The sequence below is a fragment of the Rhinolophus sinicus genome, chromosome 16 (genome assembly GCF_057876585.1).
Source record: "Rhinolophus sinicus isolate RSI-liver-muscle chromosome 16, RSI-T2T, whole genome shotgun sequence".
NCBI classification, from domain to species: domain Eukaryota; kingdom Metazoa; phylum Chordata; class Mammalia; order Chiroptera; family Rhinolophidae; genus Rhinolophus; species Rhinolophus sinicus.
Window position 1 is genome coordinate 81,506,196 of NC_142516.1, and position 20,245 is coordinate 81,526,440.

A 20,245-nucleotide genomic window follows, 5' to 3' on the forward strand; every position below is an offset into this window, starting at 1 on the left:
GATAAAACCTCAGAAAAAGATCTCAATGTAATAAAGACCAGTGATTCACCTGATACATAGTTCAAAATAATGATCATAAAAATGCTCAGAGGACAGGAGAAGAATGCATGAACAAAGTGACAATTTCAACAAAGAGACAGAAAACATAAGAAGGCACCAAACTGAAGTCACGGAGTTGAAGAATACACTAACTGCACTGAAAAATACAATGGAGGGGTTCAACAACAGACTACAGAGAAGAAAGGGCCAGTGAACTCGAAGACAGGGCAGTGGACTCGTCCAGTGAGGGCAGCAACAAGGAAAAAGAGTGAAGAAGATTAAGAGACTCATGGGACAGCATCAAGCTGACCAATTTTTGCACTACACAGGACCCAGGAGGAGAAGAAGGAAAGAGGCAGAACACTTATTTGAAGAAATAATGGTTGAAAATGTCCCTGACCCGGAAGATAAAAAGACATCAAGATCCAAGAAGCTCACAGAGTTCTAAATAAGATAAACCCTAAAGGACCCACACCGAGGCATATTATAATTAAAGTGTCAAAAGTTAAAAACAAGGAGAAAAATCTCAAAAGCAGCAAGAGAAAAACAATTTATTACACACACAGGAACCCCCATAAGACCATGAGCAGATTTTTCTGGCAGAAACTTTGCAGGCCAGAAGGGAGTGGCATGATATATTCAAAGTGCTTAAAAGAAAAACGTCCAGCCAAAAAGACTACCTGGCAGTTTCCCTTCAGAATTGAAGGAAATAAAGCGTTTTCCAGACGAGCAAAAGCTGAAGGAATTCATCACCATTAGATGGGCCCTACAAAATATGTTAGAGAAACATCTTTAAGCTGAGATGAAAAAGCACAAATTAGTAACAACGAAAAACAAAAGTATAAATCTCACTGGTAAAGGTATCCATATAGTAAAATTCAAAATAACCTAATGCTGTATAGGTGGTGGGTTAATCATTTATAAAGCTACTATAAAGCTTAAAAGACACACGTATTAAAAATAACTATAACTACAATAATTTGTGAACAGATACACAAGATAAAAAGACATAAAATGTGACATCAAAAGCATAAAACACTGGAGGAGTAAAAATGTAAAGCTCTACAATACATCTGAACTTAAGTTGTTACAAACATAAAAGAAGCTGTTACAAATAAAAGGTGTTGTATGTAAGCCTCATGGTAACCAAAAAGCAAAAATCTATAGTAGACATACTAAAGATAAAGAGAAAAAAATTCTAAGCATACCACTACAGAAAATCACTGAATCACAAAGAGAGCAAGAGAAAGAAAAAGGGATTATAAAACAGCCAGAAAATAATTAACAAAATGGCAATAAGTACATAACGATCAATTAATTACTCTAAACATATATGGACTAAATTTCCAATCAAAGATATCGAGTGCCAACAGCATTTTTTACAGAAACAGAACAAGCAATTCTAAAATTTGACAAAGCAATCTTAAGAACAAGCTAGAGGCATCACAATTATATTACAAATTATACAACATTTCAAATAATATTACAAAGCTATACTTAATTAAAACAGTCTAGTATTAGCATAGAAACAGACATATAGTCCAATGGAACACACTAGAAAGCCCAGAAATAAACCTACGTCTATATGGTCAATTACTTTATGATAAAGGAGCCAAGTATACACAAGGGGGAAAAATTGTTTCTTTAATAAACGGTGTTGAGAAAACTGGACAGCCACATGCAAAATAATGAAACAGGACCACTATCTTATGCCATTAAGCAAAAATCAGTTCAAAATGGGTTAAAGACTTGATAGCAAAACCTGAAAACATAAAACTCCTAGAAGAAAACAAACTGGTAAGCTCCTTGATATTGATCTTGGCAGTGATTTTTTGGATTTGACACCAAAAGCAAAAGCAAAAGTAAACAAGAGGGACTCCATCAAACTACAAAGCTTCTGCACAAAAAGGAAACCATCAACAAAATGAAAAGGCAACCTACGGAACGAAGAAAATATTTGGAAATCATATATGACAGGAGTTAAAATCTAAAATATATAAAGAACTCACACAGATAGCCAACAGGTACATGAAAACATGTTCAACGTCACTAATCATCAGGGAAATGCAAATAAAAACCACAATGAAATATCACCTCACACATATTAGAATGGCTATTATCAAAAAGACAAGAAGTAACAAGTGTTGGCGATGAGGTGGAGAAAATGGGACCCTTCTGCACTGTTGGCAAGAATGTAAACTGGTGCAGCCACTACGGAAAACAGTATGGGCATTCCTCAAAAAATTAAAAGAACTACCTTATGACCCAGCAATTCCACTTCTTGGTATTCATCTGAAGGAAATGAGGACACTAACTTGAAAAGATATATGCTATCCTATATTCGCAGTTCAGTAAAGCATAATTTACAATAGCCAAAGACATGAAAACAACCTAAGTGTCCAATGATGGATACGTGAATAAAGAAATGTGTGTGTGTGCGTGTGTAATGGACTATCATTAAGCCATAAAAAGAGAAAATCCTGTCATTTGCTACAATATGGACGGACCTTGAAGGCATTACGCTAAGTGAAATGGTCAGACCCAGAAAGACATATACTGTATAATCTCACTTGTATGTGGAATCCTAAAAAAAATACGGTCTTGGGACATAATGCACAGTATGGTGACTACAGTTAATACTGTATTGTATATCTGAAAGTTGCTAAGAGAAAAAAACCATACAAGTTCCCATCAGAAGAAGAAAAATTATAACTATGTGTGGTGATGAATTAACTATATATAATTCATTATATTGTATTCCTGGAAATAATATCGTATGTCAATTGTTTTTTCAATAAAAAAATAACTTTAAAATAATGCAAGTGAAGGACAGATTCATTTAAGAAATCACAGGCTTCCTCTTTCAGCCAATGTAAGATAGCAAAGACCGGACTTGCCTTCTTTCCTAAATACCCAGAAAATGTTTTCATGATACTGGACATGAGTCACCAAAGAACAATGATGACAGAAAGGGGGGGGCCTGCAAATGCCCACACTTATGGTCCAGAGAGTTTCCAGGACACAACACAGAGAAGCAGAACCAAGCCAAGTCCAGTACACCTGTCAGTTGAAGCCCAGAGAGATCCAGGTAATGAGAGTGTGCAGGACAGAGACAAGACTCCACAAACCTGAAGAGGGTCCCTCTTAAGTGTGCAGCAGAGAGCTGGCTACTACTGTGCTTCCCCGAGAATAAGACCTAGCCGGGCAATCAGCTCTAATGCATCTTTTGGAGCAAAAATTAATATAAGAACCAGTCTTATTTTACTGTAATATAAGACCCAGTCTTACATAATATAATATGAGACCGGGTCTTATATAATATAACATAAGACCCGGTCTTATATTAATTTTTGGTCCAAAAGACGCATTAGAGCTGATTGTCCAGCTAGGTCTTGTTTTCAGGAAAACACAGTGTGCATGTGAGGAAACTCAACTCCAGGGAAAGAGCACCTGAAAGGAGGAGAAATTGAAGCAGTTCAATAACCACCAAATGAAAGAACCATGAAGAAAATTACACCAAGAAACATCATAATTCAAACTGCTCAAAACCAATTATAAAGAGAAAAATCTTAAAGCAGCTCTAGGAAAAAACATGTTATAAACAAAGAACAAGGATGACAGTAGATTCCCCGTCAAAAAAAAAAAAAATTCAACTAAGAAGTCAGTGGAACAACATCTTTAATGTCCTAAAAGATAAATAAATGCCAACTAAGAATTCTATACCCAGCAAAAAAGATTTCAAATACAGAAGTAAAATAAAGACTTTTTCGGATATTCAAAAGCCTAAGGACAGCAGCAGACATGCATTACAGAAATGTTGAAGGAAGTTCCCCTAGAGAAGGGAACTTTAACAGATAGGGAAGTATGGATCCACTCAAAGAAATAAAAGCACTGAAAGTAAACACACAGGTAAATATAGAAGATATTTTCCTAATTGCTTAAATCTCTTTAAAGAATAATCGATTATTTAACAAAAGTAATGAATTAATCATGTAGTGTGGGTTTGTAGCATTGTAATACAAAGTGCGTAACAACAGGACAAAGGTCAGAGGAAAAATAAAAGTACTTAGTATAAATTCTTATATGTGAAATAATTTATCACGTGATGGTTGACTATCATAATGAAAGACGTACAGTAGATGCCCTAAAGCAATCAATACAGTAACAGAGTAATAGTGAATAAGTCTACAAGGAGATAAAACAACATCATAAAAAATACTCAATCCAAATGGCCCAAAAAAGGGAAAAGGGGAACAAAAATAAATACAAATAGAAAACAAGAAAATGAAAGATTTATATGTAAGAGTATCATCATCACATTAAATGTAAATAGTATGAATACTCCAATTAAAAGAAGCAACTGTTGAGATAGGATAAAAAAGTTAAGACCCAACAATATGTTGCCTACTAAAACATAACTTTAAAAAGACATAAATAAATTAAAAATAAGAGAATAGGAAAGAATATACAGAGCTAACAATAATCAAAAGAAAGCTGGAGTAGCTACATAAAAATCAGGCATAGATTTCACAGCAAAGAATATTACCAGGGATAAAAAATAATATTTTAAAATGATACAGAGTTCAATCCATCATAAGACATGACAAAACTAAATATTTACGCACCACAGCCTGGATATACATGAAGCAATAGAACTGAAAAGAGAAACAGAAAAATTCGTAATTACAGTTGGAGGTTTAAATTCCTGTCTCTCAATAACTGATAGAACAAATAGGAAAAAAACGAGTAAAGATATAGAAGAACTGAACACTATCGGCCAACTTAATTTAACTCACATTTATAGAACATTCTGCCAAACAGAGTATTTTTTAATTACCTAGAGAAATTAAAGACCTAACAAAATAAAGAGATATACTGTGCTCATGGGTCTGAAGAGTCAATGCCAAGATAACAAATCTCCACAAACTGATCTACAGATTGAATGTAATCTCACTCAAAATCCCAGCAGAGGACTTTTTCTGTAGAAACTAACATACCGATTCATATGAAAACGCAAAAGATCTACATTAGAAAAAAAATAACTTTGATCAACAAGTAAGAGGACGAACAATATACCTCATTTCAAGATTTATTTTTAATGCTGCAAGTAATCAAGACAGTAAGGTATTGGTATCAAGATAAACAAGGAGATGAATGGAACAGCAAACACTCAGTAACAACACGAATAATACTAGAGTGTCAGTCCTGAAAATGTGCCAGCTAATGCTGTAAGTATGAGTACTATCCTCGCCAATTCTCACAACAGCTCTCTGGTCAAGACATTATTATCATCACCTTACAAAAGAAGAAAAGGAGAAAGAAAGGGCAGAAATAACTTGCCAACGAAATGCAGTTTAGTGAGGGAGGCAGGATTCCAGGCGAGAGAGGCTCAGCCCAGAGCTCTTCCCTGAACCAAGACTGCCCACAGGCAGTTAGCTGCTCATCCACCAGCCATTCACTCACAAACACCACTGCTGAGTGAGTGAGTGTTCAGTGTAAGTGAAAAGAATGGAACTTAACACTGCTCTAAATGAGCTTTCCTGTTACCATTAGAAGGGACAGGTAGGTTGTAGGATAAAATGCTTGGGGGGGCATGTACTAAGGGGGAGTCTGAATGGTTTGTACATTACAGGCGAGATTCAAAAACCAGTCAACAAAATGGGTGATTTGTGAAAAGAAATTTCAGTTTTATTTTTAAAAGACACCAAAAACAAACTGCCAATCCTCCTCATTTACATAGGCAGAATTCACTTACCTTCCTTTATGACCTTTTTACATATTTTCATTTAATTGCTCTCAGACACCTGCTTTCTACACTGCTCCATTCAAGTGATTCTTAAAACTAGTTATTTAACTTGATATAAGGTAAACACTATAGAACATTCAAATGCATAGGACTATCTTGATTACACCTGGACAACAGGAAATATGCTACTCACAAAATAAATAATCCGTTTCTTAAAATATCAAGTTAGTAGTTATTAAAAAAATAAGATCAAGAGACACTAATATCAACCTGAGGTCATAAGGAGGAAATTAAAGTACTCAGAATCAAAATCACTGATTAATTCAATTCTACTACTTTATGATTTGGCTATATAAAGCAATAAAGCAAATTTTAATGAAGACAGTTGAAGTAAATAAAGTATTCCTGTACGAGTAATTCTCCTGAGTTACTCTGTGTAACCACTCTGAAGTTGGTTTCATTCTACCTCCTCCAGGAGCAGGAATTCACACATTCAGTAATACTGCCTGAAGGCGTACCTGCCCTGTGGCCCCAAACTCTGGGAAGGAGACATTTCTGGCTTCACCAATAAAGAAGCTTCAAAGATTTATAAAGTTTTACATTTCATATTTAAATGTATATTTTGAGTTAATTTTGGTACAAATTATGAGGTTTAGGTTGAAGTTCTTTTTTTATTTTTTGCATATGAAAGTCCAAACTTTTACAACACCATACTTTTTCTACTGAATTGCTGGTGTAGTTTTGTCAAATATCAACTGAACATATTTGTAAGGGTCTATCTTGGGATTCTGTTGTGTTCCATTGATCAATGAGCTATCCTTTGACCAACACCACCCTGGGTTTGCAGGCAATAAATTCTTAGTTTTCCTTAATCTGAGAATGTCCTTATTTCACCTTCATTCCTAAAGGACATTTTTTCTTAATACAGAATTCCAGGTTGGCAGTTCTTTCCTTTTAAAATGCTGTTCCACTTATTTCTGGACTCCACTGCTTCTGAGGAGGAATCTAGTAGCTCAAATTACTGTTTCACTATAAATAATGTGTTATTTTCCTCTGACTTTCAAGAACTTTTTTTGAGGGGGAGGTCTTTTGTTTTAAGCAGTTTGGTTACGGTGTGTTAGGTCATGGATTTCTTTGGGCTTACCTTGTTTGGGTTCACTCAACTTCTTAAATCCTTATGTTTATGTCTTTAACCAAATTTATGAAGTCTTCAGCCACTGTTGCTTCAAATATATATTTTTTATGAATCACACTGTTTCTCCTTTCCTTCCAGGACTCTTGTGACAGAAATGTTAATCATTTCAGTACTGTCCCATAGGTCTCTGACGTTCATTCATTCAGTCTTTTTTGTTTGTTACTCAGACCGATCATTCCTATTGACCCATCTTCAAATTAACTCACATTCTTCTGTCATCTATTTGGCAATTCATTCCATCCAGTGTTTTTATGTTTGTTATTGTACTTTTCAGTCCTAAAAGTTCTACTAGTGGATACTTTTTATATCTTTTATTTTTTTGAAACTTTCTGTATTTCCATTTGTTCCATGTGGTATAAGGCCTAAAAAAGGAAGACTCAATATCTCGTGCTGCCTAATATCCAAGAACACAACGTGAACCACACCTGGCCTGACCAGAAGTTCCCCTCCCCACTTAGGGAGGGTCCCCTAGACAAACAACCCTCCTCCTCTAGACCGGGCGCAGTGCCCACTTACCCCTGGGGAGTGGATTCCATTTCCCTGCCAGATGGAATTATTCAAACAAGCCAATCACATCCTCCCAAAGGCACCAGGGAGCACCCCAACCTCTTATCACTGCCAACCTGCCACCCACAGCCTGTTCTGTCCCTCTATTCCTGGGCACAACCTGTGGGGCTTGTGGTGTCCTCTGCTGGGTGAGTATATGTGACCGAGTAAGGACTATCGGTCACATCTGTCCAATGACAGGTGTCAGGTGTCTGGCCATCCCCAGATATCTGGGGGGGGGGGAATCCCTCCCTTACCAACAAGGTGAAGAAGGGGCGACTGGAACAGTTTACCTTTACCTCTTGGGGCATTTTTTTAATGGTTGCTTTAAAATATTTCTCAGATAATTCCAACATCTGTCATGTTGGATGGCATCTGTTGATCCCCTTCTCCCACACAAGTTGAGACTCTCGGGTTCTTCTAATGCTGAGTAATTTGGCCTGGACACTTGTTTTAGCATTCAGTCCACTTGGTTGTAATAAGGCTGCACATTCCAACCGGCCTTCTGTGGACTGTGGTTTCAGTGTCAGCTACGTTTTTGAGGCCTCTGGCCAGTCTCAGATCTGGGGAGTGGTCCATCTCTTGGTTCAAATTCCCAACATGTTTGGTGTGCTGTTTGCATCAGAGCACACGTTCTCAGAACAGGAGTGAGTCCAGCAGTTCACAGATGGTTTTATGGGGTCCCTTCCTGATCTCCTCACTCCTCACCACCTCCCTGGTACTTGCTGGCTCCCCCTTTTCCTGGTCCTCTGGCTAGAACCTGGGGTTGTATTTGTCTTGCTGTGTCCTGTACGCCAGTTATGCCCATGTCCGAGGCCAAACGGTAGATGGACAGGAAAAAAGAGAAGCAGTGGGGAGTTGCCCCCACCCTCTTGAGACAACAGTAGCCCTGACTGAAGAATTTAGGGTGTTTGTGTCCTGGCTGCCACTGCTGTCGCTACCAGGAAATTCATTTCCCAGTTTCTTAAGCCAGAGCTAGAGGGGTTCTCCTAGAGTTCTGTCTGTGCCAATGTCCATTTCTGGGTTTTTGGCCCAGACCAGTGGATGCTAGGAAAAACACCAATTCCACGTTTTTATTTTCAGCCCAGACCACTCTCCTGAATTCCACATCTGCACAACTGTCTACTTGATTACTACTGCACTTAAATATTTAACCTGGGTTTGTAACCAAACGTGTCCAAGACAATGCTGCTCACTGACTCTTCCAAACCTGCTCTTCTCATAGCACTCCACAGCTCAGGTGAAGGGGACTCCTGTTACTCCAGCCAGGATCCTTGGGGTCATTCTTTACTTCCCCCTTTTACATGACTCATCCAATCTGTGAGGAGACTGTCCAAGTCCAACCACAGCCACGGCACCCAGCACCACTGTCCCAGTCCAGGGCCCCCCACACTCCACTTGAATTGCAGCCACAGGCTCTCAGCAGAAATAAGCTCCTGTCTCTAACCTGGCCCTACTGATGTCCACTCTTGGCATGTTGCCCTGACAGGTCCTTCAAAGACGAAGATCATATTGCATCTCTGCTGACAATCTGCTGTGGGTCCTGCTCATTCAGGATACAAGCTGTAATCCCTCTGTGCTCTGATTCCACTACCGCTTCTCTGACAGTGTCTCCCATCACTCTCCTCCTCCTATTTGCTACGGGTGCGGGAGGGGGTGTGTGTGTGTTTGTGTTCCAGGCATGCTCCCATCTTAGCCCTTCATCTTGGGTGTTCCTTGGTCTGAAATGCTTTTCCTCCTAACTGTATGATTAATTTCCTCAACTCCTATCAGTCTTAACTCCAATGTTTCCTTCTCAATGAGGCTTCCTCTGACCCCCTATTTTAAGTGGAAATCCCACCCCACCTCAGAACCCGTGTCCTATTTCGTTTTCTATAGTACTCTGCACTTCCACCAAAATTCACAACTTATCTGCCATGTCTACTGCCCCTTTGTTGGAATGCCAGCTTCTTGGCAACAAAGACCTTTCTTTGTTTATTCACTGCTGTATGCCCAGTGTCTACACCAGCACATGGCTCAACAAATATTTGCTGAGTTAAGTGAATAGATGCCTAGAACACACGCACAGCTGTAGAAGAGGAAGTTAGAAGTGCTAGGGACCCACCCAGCGCATCTTGTAAACTGAGGCTGACACCTGCCAGAATTCACACACTGCTCTCAAACTCAAAATTCCCAGTTGTAAACTGCCTTATTCCTGTTCAATTCCAGCAGCTTTATAATGATAGGGAAGTTACGATAGTTGTACACACTTAATCTCTTCTACCAGATTTAAATGGGCAATTCCAAGGGAGCACTGCTCAGTCATACATAGATATATATACATATGTATGTGTGCGTACATATATGTATGTGTATACGTATACGTACGCATGTGTATGCATATATACATGTACCCGTGTATATGCGCATATGTATGTGCGTATACTATACATATGTATATGCATATATGCATGTGTATATATGTATGTCTACATGCATGCATGTATATGTATGTATGTATACGTATGTTTCTTCCATAGCAACTAACAAAATGGCCTGTCAACAATGGAAAGCCAACAACTAACTTCTAAAACACCCTGAGTAGATGTAAAAAAGTGAAGTGAATTACATTTTAAAGTATAAAGAAATGAGACTCTGCAGTGTGAGGTATGTTAATAACCCTACCAGACTTCAGCAAGCAGAGTGAGTGCTGCCCTTTAGAGAAGTTGCTTAGGAAGCAGTCCACTAAACCCAGCAGTGCTGTCCACTATTTATAACACTGGTAGATGTTTGACATTTCATAAGCCTCTTAAAAAAGCAGTCTTGTTTTTGTTGTTACACTTTTTTTCTTCCTAAAATAGTATGACCTTATTAATCAGATTTGGCACACAAAGGTCTTTTGCTATTTATGAAAATCAAATTCACCCTCACAGGATGATGAGTCACTGTTGAGGATATTCAAAGGAATAAGTGCAGATTCTGATGTAAATTCTAAGAGGATCTCAGTAAAGGTTATACACCAAACTTTCCAAAACGACTACTGTGTCCAGGACAACGCACACATAGGATTTCACAGCCCGTCATAACTTCAGGCACACCTCACAACAGAGTTCCTGACACCACGCCCAGGCCTGCCTAGCTGCTAAATACGACCTACGGTGGGTGAGGCTGGCAGTGATGCTCCGATGCCCTCACCCTGCAGAGAAGAAAACACACATAACGGGGGACTCCTGTCCTGGTCCCATGAGACCTGAGTCTCTGATTTTCTTCTTTTCCTTTTTACTTTTGGGAAGAGGCAATGCCAATATAATTATTAAAGATGCTTTTCCTGAAAACGTTCCATGAAGAGAATACTGAGAGTGTACCCACAGTTACTCACCACCTTAGCGAAGTGATCCAAGTTAGCGTCACCCAAAGTGGGACAACTTAAAATTAAGTGCCATCGAATGAAATGAAAATGAAACACAAAACATGGCCCCTTTAGTATTCCTGGCAAAATCTTTTAATCTAAACCCAAACACAAAGAGATAATTCTGTCAAATCCACAATATGCAAACCTCTGTAAGATAACTGGCCTGAATTTTTTAAATTAATTATACGAGAGATGGATTACTTGTCCAGATTTAAAAAAAAAAAAAAGGAAGATCTAACCAAATGTGATGTGTGACACTTAACTAGATCCTGCATTGGAAAAGCGAAACAAAAACAGCTACAAAAAGACATTTGGAAACACGTGGGGAAATCTGAATATGTTAACGTTATTATGTACTGTTCAGTGTGATAAGTCTGTGGTTATGTAACAGTCCATTCTTATTCTTCGGAAAGGCATGCCGAAATATTTAAAGGTTCACCTTGTTATTTTGAAATAGTTCAGCAAAATAATGGATGTGCATATGAGAGCGGAAGATGGGATGTGGGAAAAGGGTCTGGGGAGGAAAGACCTTGAAGACAGGTATGAAGAGGTTCATTTTACTGCCTTTCAAATTTCCGAAAGTTTGAAAATTGCCAAAATAAAAAGCTGGCAAGAATAAAAGAGAACCACTGAGCACTGCAAACACTAGACATCTCATTCACAGTGGTATATACCCAAACTGAAGCCTTAACAGTCATCTTACTTATAATGAGGTTTCTCAACACAAACCCCAAATGCTCCAGTAGAAAAGACAAAAAAAAAACAACAAAAAAAACAAAGGCCAGAAGGAGGGTACCTGCCACCATTTTGTGTGCAAACAAAGAAATTTCTAAACTGCCAAATACAAAAACCCTAATCTTCTGAACTTGAGTTATTTGGTTCTTATAAAGGGTACTATTCTCTGAAGAGCTATTTCTAAAGAGAATTCTACTATATATTCCTGGAGGGTTCTCCCAGCTGGGAAGATTGGAAGTTTAGTTGCTTTCTCAAAGGTGAAAATACTAGAGAACAGAGTAGGGCTACATAGTGTACAAAAGTCCCCAACATAATTTAGAATATTGTGGGAAGTTCCTAGGATAACAATTTTAATTATTGTTAAATTGGCTAGAGCTTTAAATCATTAACATTGTATTTTGTATTCTAAATTTATCTATAATCAAATATATACATATATTACAATTACAAATAAAAGTACTGGTTTAAGTATATGATGGTCAATTACATTCCATTTTTAAATTACATCTGTATAATACTATTTAAAGAAGTTCACTTGGTTTTAATGTTTTTACATTCCTTTATACCTTCCTTTTCATTAATTATTTCATTAAGTCATTTCACAGTAGACAATCTACTTAATAAAAACTAAAATTTAGAAAACTAATCTAAAAAATGTATTATAGTAATGGTCCATTAATACTCATGTTCACTAGGAATATTACTCTCTCTTTAAAACAATCATTTTCTAAATTAACTTGTTTTATTTTACGGAAATTTATAAAATGTAACTTAAAAATAATCATACTGTTATTCAGGCTCAAGTTCAAGTAAACAAAAAAAAGAAAGAAAACTAAATACTACGTTTTGATTGTTTCCCAGTAAACTATTATCACAAAGGACAGAAGTGATAATACTATGACAACCAGGAGCATCAGGTTAACTCTTTTGTGTTTATCAAATATGCAGTAACTCTAAATAGGGAGGTCTAGTTTCATTTCGATTAATGGTAAAGCATTCTGAATTTTCTGACAAATTTATTAAATAAAAATTTTTTAAATAACTGTATTCATGAGAATATATAATCCAAATTCAATCAAATTTACACAAAGTTGATTCTGATTAATGGATATGCAATTGAGAAGGACCCTACAGAACTTAAGTACATTGGGGAGAATATGCTAATTTCTTGATCTCAAATGAAACAGACAGCTCATAAGAGAAGACAGAAGGAGCTAACGCTATCGCCCTCATTCCTATAGTATACCATATTTTGCCATGTATACGTGCAGTTTTTTGCCCCAATTTGTGAGGGAAAAATAAGGATGAACATTATATATGGGTAATACTAACTCCGTATCTATTATATATAAATGTTTTTAATTATTTTATTTATGCTTGTGAGTTAAAAGTGTATCTCTAGAAATCAATAACTATATCCGTATGTAAAATAATACCCTGGAATACAATAATCGGTTTTGTTGAACTTACGACAAACTTGCAACGAAAGTAATTTCTGCCAACAATTCAACGAAATGAATCGAAGAGCGATGTCTGGTTGTCCACAGAGTGAGTCTGAGTTGATATTATTACCACAGGGTGAACAGCGCAACATTTCTCTTCATACACTTTAGGCGGGAGCTAGCAATCTAGCTGATATTTTTTAAAAAGTTATTGGAAAATCCCGTGGAAAATTAGAACTAAAGGTTTTTTTCCCTGAAAGTTTGGGCCAAAAACGTGGGTGCACATTATACATGGGAGCACGTTATACACAGCAAAATACGGTTATCCTTTAATCTTTTTTCATCTAATCAAACCCAACACTACTCTCCTACAACTGTTCTACCTTGTGATGGTTTTAATACAAAATATTTCACATTCAGGACATGGTAAATATCCAGATTTTCAAGTTCCTCCTCCTTCCACCCCCTATCACTGCCACAAATTAAGTCCCTGTTCAAAAAATGACTTAAGCATAAAAAAACCAGTGTACTTGTTTCCTAGGACTGCTGTAAAAATTACCACAAACTTGGTGGCTTAAAACAACAGAAATTTAATTCTCATAGTTCGGGAGGCCAGACGTCCAAAATCAAGGTGTGGGCAGGGCTGGTTCCTTCTGCAGGCTCTGGGGGAGAGCCTCCTGCTTCTGCTGACTGCCAGCGACCCTTGGTCTTCCTTGATCTATTATCGCATATCCCCAATCTCTGCCTTCACATGGCTGTCTCTCTGTTTCTCCTGAGTCTCTTCTTCGTATAAGGACCCTTGTCACTGGATTTAAGATTCATTCATATAATCCAGGATGATCTCATCTTAAGATCCTTAACTTAATTACATCTGCAAAGACCCTTTTTCCAAATAAGGTCACATTCACAGGTTCCAGACTGACAAATTTTTGGGGGGAGCACCATTCAACTACAGTCACTATCTTCTAGGATTAGTTATATCCTAATTACTAATAAACGTTTCCTTGTAATGGCTCTGTGCGATGTCAGAGGGATAGTGGATGGGGGCGGGGGGTTCACACAGTGTGAGGGATATAAATGATAAACGTCTAAGTTTTGCTTTGTCTTGTGCACCTGAAACTAATAAAATAAAATTAAAATTAAATAAAAAAATAAATGTTTCCTTATTAAAAGGCTTTCAGAAACATCGTATCAACTTTTCTAAACCTTTTTATTTCACATATTAGTGATCTGGTAATTCTTTTCAATTAGATACATTTTCTTATAAATCCCTTTTTCAGTGTTTTAGTCACTGTGAAAAAGGTTGACATCATAGAAGTAGATATTAAATATTTTCACCTACAAGAATTTTCATGGATTACCAAAGTAGAAAACTTAGTGAGTTTTACACACTGATGGGGTAGTCTTCAATTTCACTGACTTATGTTTTAATTCCTACCTATACACCTCATCAGAATATTCTTATAATGATAAGGTTAAATATACCATTTTAACCTATTTAGGTACAAACATGCCTGAAGTGTTCAACCCTGCCCTTCAATTTTCTACACTGTTACTATTATTTTATTCAGATACTAACAAATTACCAATATGCACATCCTTAAATGAAATCTACTTTTTGAGTGAACAGCTTCACAAAATATGAGTATCTCCAAATTCTCTGCATCAGACAAAAGAAGAAACATTTCCGATTTATTGGGTGATACAAGATTTGTCAATGCTGGAGAAGTGCTTCTTTAAATGAGTCTTCCAACAGAAGCAACTCACCTATCATTTTAATAGTGACAGAATAAGCAACACCTCCTCAGCTCCAAATCCCGACTGCCCACTAACCCCGGGCTTTGTCCTGCTATACAGACAAACAGGATAACGGAACCAAAGCCCGGGAAGCCCTCCTCCTCTGGGAGTGACCGTGCATGTGATGCTCTGAGGGCACGCACATTTACATGCCCACATAAAAGCTTCAAAACAGTGCTGTTACCTTCAAGAGTAATATGACCGGTACAATAATTCAAAAATTCAGAAATCATATGGGAAAGCACAAAAAGAGAGCAACAGTTAGCATACCTGCAGTCTTCATACCTACATAAGCTAAAAGAGAGCATTTTGAATAAGAACTTGACTACAAAAGCAAACAATACAGCATCAGTCTCTTTACCTAAAATGTTGCCTTTTCAATTAACACCTTATTTTGCCTTATGCCGTTTTTAGGAACAAATCAAGATGAGTGTGAACAATTCATACCTCCACCAGGAATAATTGCCAACTTTGTTTCAACCAGGCCCATTTTTGCAGAGGAAGCTAAAAAGGAAGGAAGAAAATTAAATATCCACATCATTAAATTCAAATATAATGACTTAAAAAGTCAGTAAAATAAGCTATATATACAATCGTCCCAGGCTTATCCACAATTTCATTGTCTGTGGTTTCAGTTACCCGAGGAAAAACGTCCCAAAATATTAAATGGAAAATTGCAGAAATAAACAACTCACAAGTTTTAAATTACATGCCATTCTGAGTAGCGGGATGAAATCCCTGCCCCACCCCATCCTAATCCAAATGTGAATCTTCCCTTTGTCCCGCGTCTCTGCACTGTAGACGCTCCCTGCCCTTAGTCACTCAGTGGCCATCTTGGTTACCAGATGGACTGTTGCCGTATCTGTGCTTGTGCTCAAGTCACCCTCACTTCACTTAACAATGGCCCCGAAGTGCAAGAGGAGTGATGTCTGCAATTTGGATATGCCAAACAGAAGCCATAAAGTGCTTCCTTTAAATAAAAAGGCTTGTATATAGAGAAAGAACATAGAATAAATAGAATTTGATATTATCCAAAGTTTCAGGCATCCATAAAGGGTCTTGAAATGTATACTCCTTGGATAATGGGGTTGGGGGGAGGCAACTATACTCTGTTTATTAATTAAATCTGTGTCACAAACCTTTTTAAAAATCATTTCAGAAGGCATTTAGTTATGAAAATAAGTAACACTCTAAATTATATCTATATCAAGAGATTTGTGTGTTTTCTGTAAAAGATTGCTTGGCAGTGAATTTTTGGTGCAGAAAGACCAGGGTTGTAAGTACATAATTTGACCTGATACTGCCAAGTCATGTTTGAAGGCTTAGATGCCATTAATTATTCAGGATGCGGAGAGAAGCTGTGTCTGACAAGTATGAATTCTTTAGCTGCCTGAACAGTCCTCCACATCAAACAGCTTCATATATCGTATCAGATATGAACTTTTCAAGGCCAAATCTCTAGATATTTTTGAAAAATGGTTTTAATGTTCTGACAACTGGACAGGGCTCCTTTTTTCATGTCTGTTTTAGGGCTACTTTAAAACATCTTAATTTTCTCTTTATTTGCATATCCAAAAGTAGTTGGACTACTTCCCAAATCCTAATTTCCAAAAGCTACATTCTTTCAGAAATGGACTACACGTACCTTAGCTTTTCAATTTAAAACCCAATGATTTCATACAAGAAAACAGAGATCCAAAATAAAGTGGAAAGGAGAAAAAGTACACACAGGCTAGAAATTAGAAATCCCTAGAAAATTATTAAAGTCACAATTCTGTGGACTCTACTTTTAACAGGCAGCTCCACCAGAAGTGAGAGTGGAAACCAAGGAAGAGCAGTGATAAATATTTGCTGCCTGCTTCGTCCAGTCCTCAGTCCTGGGACCCCTTGACGTCACTACAGTGAGAGAGCAAGGACACACACAGCACTGTGACCACAGAGGACAGGATGGAGGGCAGCAGCGGCACTGCAGGGCCCTGACAAGGCAACAGGAGGGAGGGCCGTGACCCAGACGGCCTACATTCAAACCCCGGCTCTGGCACTGATCTGAGCCTGCTGCGCCTTCACCTCTCTCTGCCTGAGCTTCCTCAAGCCCTCACAGTCCCTCTCTCCTAGGGCCTCGGAGAGTGAAGTGAGTTAGTACACGTCCAAGGCTCAGACTAGCACTGGGCACCAGGTCAACACTCAGCGCACGGAGAGCACTAATTGTTTTCATAACCACCTCCTCTAATCCGCAGGAAACCATCCAGGAAGAAAGTGAACCTCAAAGAGATTAAGTTATTATCACTATAGCTAAAATAATTAGGTGTTTGGACTAGACACAAGCCGGAGATTAACTCATTTAATCTTCACAACAGCAACTGTCATTTCCCCTAATTTAGAGGAAAAAACTGGTCTAAAATGGGCAGGACGTAAGACTCAAATTCAGCTCTGTCTGGCCCAATCCTGTTCTCCTCTCTGACTGCTAAGACCGAACAAGAGATCATAAAAGATTGTTTTCTTAGCCAGGAATTTTAAATACTTCATTGAGCCCAACAGGTGACTTTTTCTGAATGTTCTCAACAACAGGAAAAAAAATTAAATATTTGGAATTTTCTGAAAATTAAGAACAAACCTCATATTTAAAATGTTGTATGTTTAATAGGATTAATTCTTACCTGCTACTCTGATATCACAGGCTAATGCCAGTTCCAGGCCACCACCCAGGGCGAGTCCATCTATGGCCGCAATCGTTGGCACTGGGAGATTAGCTGCAACAGAAAGGTGCCATACTTCTTCAGTAAGTTAACTTCCTATGTAATTTACTTTAGATTTTTTTCTGTGAATATATTTTTAAATGGGATGTTATATACAGAATTTTGTATCCCTTTTGCCTTTAACAAAATAAGCATTTCCTTTTTTTTTCAAAACCATGGATTGACTGTGTAGTGTTCCATCACATAAATATGCAATAATACCTGTAAATCTTCCGCTATTAATGAAATACTTTCATAAATACTTTTTGTTGAATTAACAGAATCACAGTTCTGACTTCATAATCCTAGAGCCTAAAGTCTTTTATGAGATATTGGTTCAGACAAATTTCAAGCTGAAATGACTTAGTTCACGATTCCTTACGGGCTACCTTGGTGCCTCGAATGACAGTCTCATTCGAAGAAGTAACACATCCACTCAAACAAGACAGAAGCAGCCCAAGCGGCTGCTGGAGCAGCAACACAGCAGTCTGTCAGTTAGTGATCACCACAATGAACAGCTGCTGGGAAACGATCAGGCTCTATCCAGTACCACTGAGATGGAAGAGGCTGAGAAGGCTCAGAGAATCTATCCAAAAGCACGACTGGGAAAAGGTTAGCCAGTCACAGAACGCAACGCAAAACCAGACTTTCTTGAGTTACCAGATGGACTGTTGCCGTATCTGTGCTTGTGCTCAAGTCACCCTTATTTCACTTAACAATGGCCCCGAAGTGCAAGAGGCGTGATGTTTTCTCTCAAAAAATGAACAGAAAGCTGTCAGTGAACACAGTCAGAATGAGTTTAATAATAAAAATTCCTGAGTCCAGACACAGAATGTTACTTTAATGAGACTTTTGTAAGTTAAAATATACAGATTTCATTTTTATAACTGGTTCAAAAACTAATTAATCTGTGAAATAGAATCCTTCCTATTAATTTTATTTAGGACAATGGGAATGTGAAGCTAGGCTGGCCAACCTTAATATATAAATAGAATGTGGATGTTAAAAAGGTACCCATCTCTTAATTGTTCTTGCCACAAGAGAACTGTGTGACGCAATAGAGGTGTTAACTAATGCTATGGTGGTGACCATATTGCAATATAGAAATATATCAAATCAACATGCTGTACACCTTAAATGTATACAATGTTATGTGTCAGTTACATCTCAATTTTAAAAATAAATTAAACAGAAATGAAAAATAGATAAAATGGTACCATCCCTAAAAATCTCTCTTCCACCAGTATTCTAATATGTGAAATTCCACAGAGAGGTTCATTCCTTGACTGCTCTGAAAATATACAAATTTGTTGAAGAACACTGACTTTTATTTATACATGAAGGAATTTGTCAGATTTATTCTAAGAGCAAGGTCTGAAAGGGCTGGGATGGAGCACATGTAGGTGCTACCACCTGAGGCAAAAGGGCTCCAGGGAGAGCAGGGATGCAGGGCTTAGAACAGAGCATACTTCACTCTTTGTACTGGTCTAACCATTTCAGGGGAGGCGGGGCTTGAAAGAACAGGTCAGGTTCAGAGGTGCTCCACACAGTGTGCTGTAGAGCATGCTTGGTGAAAAAATGAACAGAAAGCTGTCAGTGAACACAGTCAGAATGAGTTTAATAATAAAAATTAAATCTAGTTAATTTTATCTCACAAAAAGGAAGAAAAATCAATAAAGGAATATAATGGCAAGTGAATCGACGTGGCTCCCAAGGTCATCCCCAGCCAGTACAGGTAAAATGGAATTCCTCTGTTACCCAGCTCTCAAGCCTCCTCCCTTTCTAGGAACCCAGCTACAGAAATTATCCTTTATCCAGACGCCTTCAATCAACTACTTCCCCAAGCTCACGTCTCTCCCATCAAAACCTCCCCCCAGGCCTTGCTAGGGCCTTGGCCTGCCTCCTTCTAAGACAAGCTTCTGGAAGGAGCAAACGTGCATCATGTCATCCACTACCGCTCACTTCCACCTCACAGCTGTAGTCCCACTCCATCTCACCAAGTTTTTGCTCCGCTTACCAGAGACACTGATGTTGTCCCATAACCCATGGGCACGACCCGGTCCCTAGGAAACCGTTGCCTCTGAAGGTCTGAGACATTCATCCTGGACATGCCTCTTTGAACTCCTCTTTTCAGGTGCCTTCTGGGTCAGTCCCTCCCTCATCCTTCCCGCCTTTCTTTCCATCCACCTCTGATTAGTCCTCGGCCTTCTGCCCTTATCAAGAGAAGCTCTGCACAGGAGGTCTCATTCCCACCACCACTTTTACCACCTATTTAAATACCAGTGATGTCCAAATACCTCAAACTCAAGCTCCTCTCTAATAGCTACCTGACTATGGGACAGACATTTCCACTTAAATGCTTTAGCATGTTCAAATCAATTTGTTGTTAATCCTTCTTCTAGATTCTATTTCACATCTGGTAGCACCTCCATTCAACAGGTTACCCAAGAGAGACACCCCAAGTCATCCCAGATGTCCTCCTTTTCAATACCCTTACATCCAATTGTTTCCTAACAGCTCACAAATCTGCAAGTCCCCCCACCTCTTCTACAACCAGGGTCCCGGGTCCCCTCATTTCTCACCACAGAAGTCACTACCTGACCTCCTTCCCCTGCAATT

At 38.3% G+C, this 20,245-nt stretch overlaps 1 protein-coding gene across 6 annotated transcripts in view; it reads right to left on the bottom strand.

Annotated features, from left to right (window-relative positions):
- The window catches only part of AUH (AU RNA binding methylglutaconyl-CoA hydratase), a 165,348-nt gene that overhangs the window by 72,105 nt on the left and 72,998 nt on the right, over window positions 1-20,245 (bottom strand). For 5 of the 6 annotated variants that reach the window (XM_019713877.3, XM_074330195.2, XM_074330194.2 and 2 more), the window contains 2 exons: window positions 17,549-17,641; window positions 15,339-15,395 (listed from right to left, as the gene is read on the bottom strand). The exons of the other annotated variant lie outside the window; for it this stretch is intronic. In XM_019713877.3, the coding sequence (XP_019569436.2) occupies window positions 15,339-15,395; window positions 17,549-17,641 (150 nt within the window). The remainder of the gene's footprint in view (window positions 1-15,338; window positions 15,396-17,548; window positions 17,642-20,245) is intronic. 6 annotated transcript variants of the gene reach the window in all.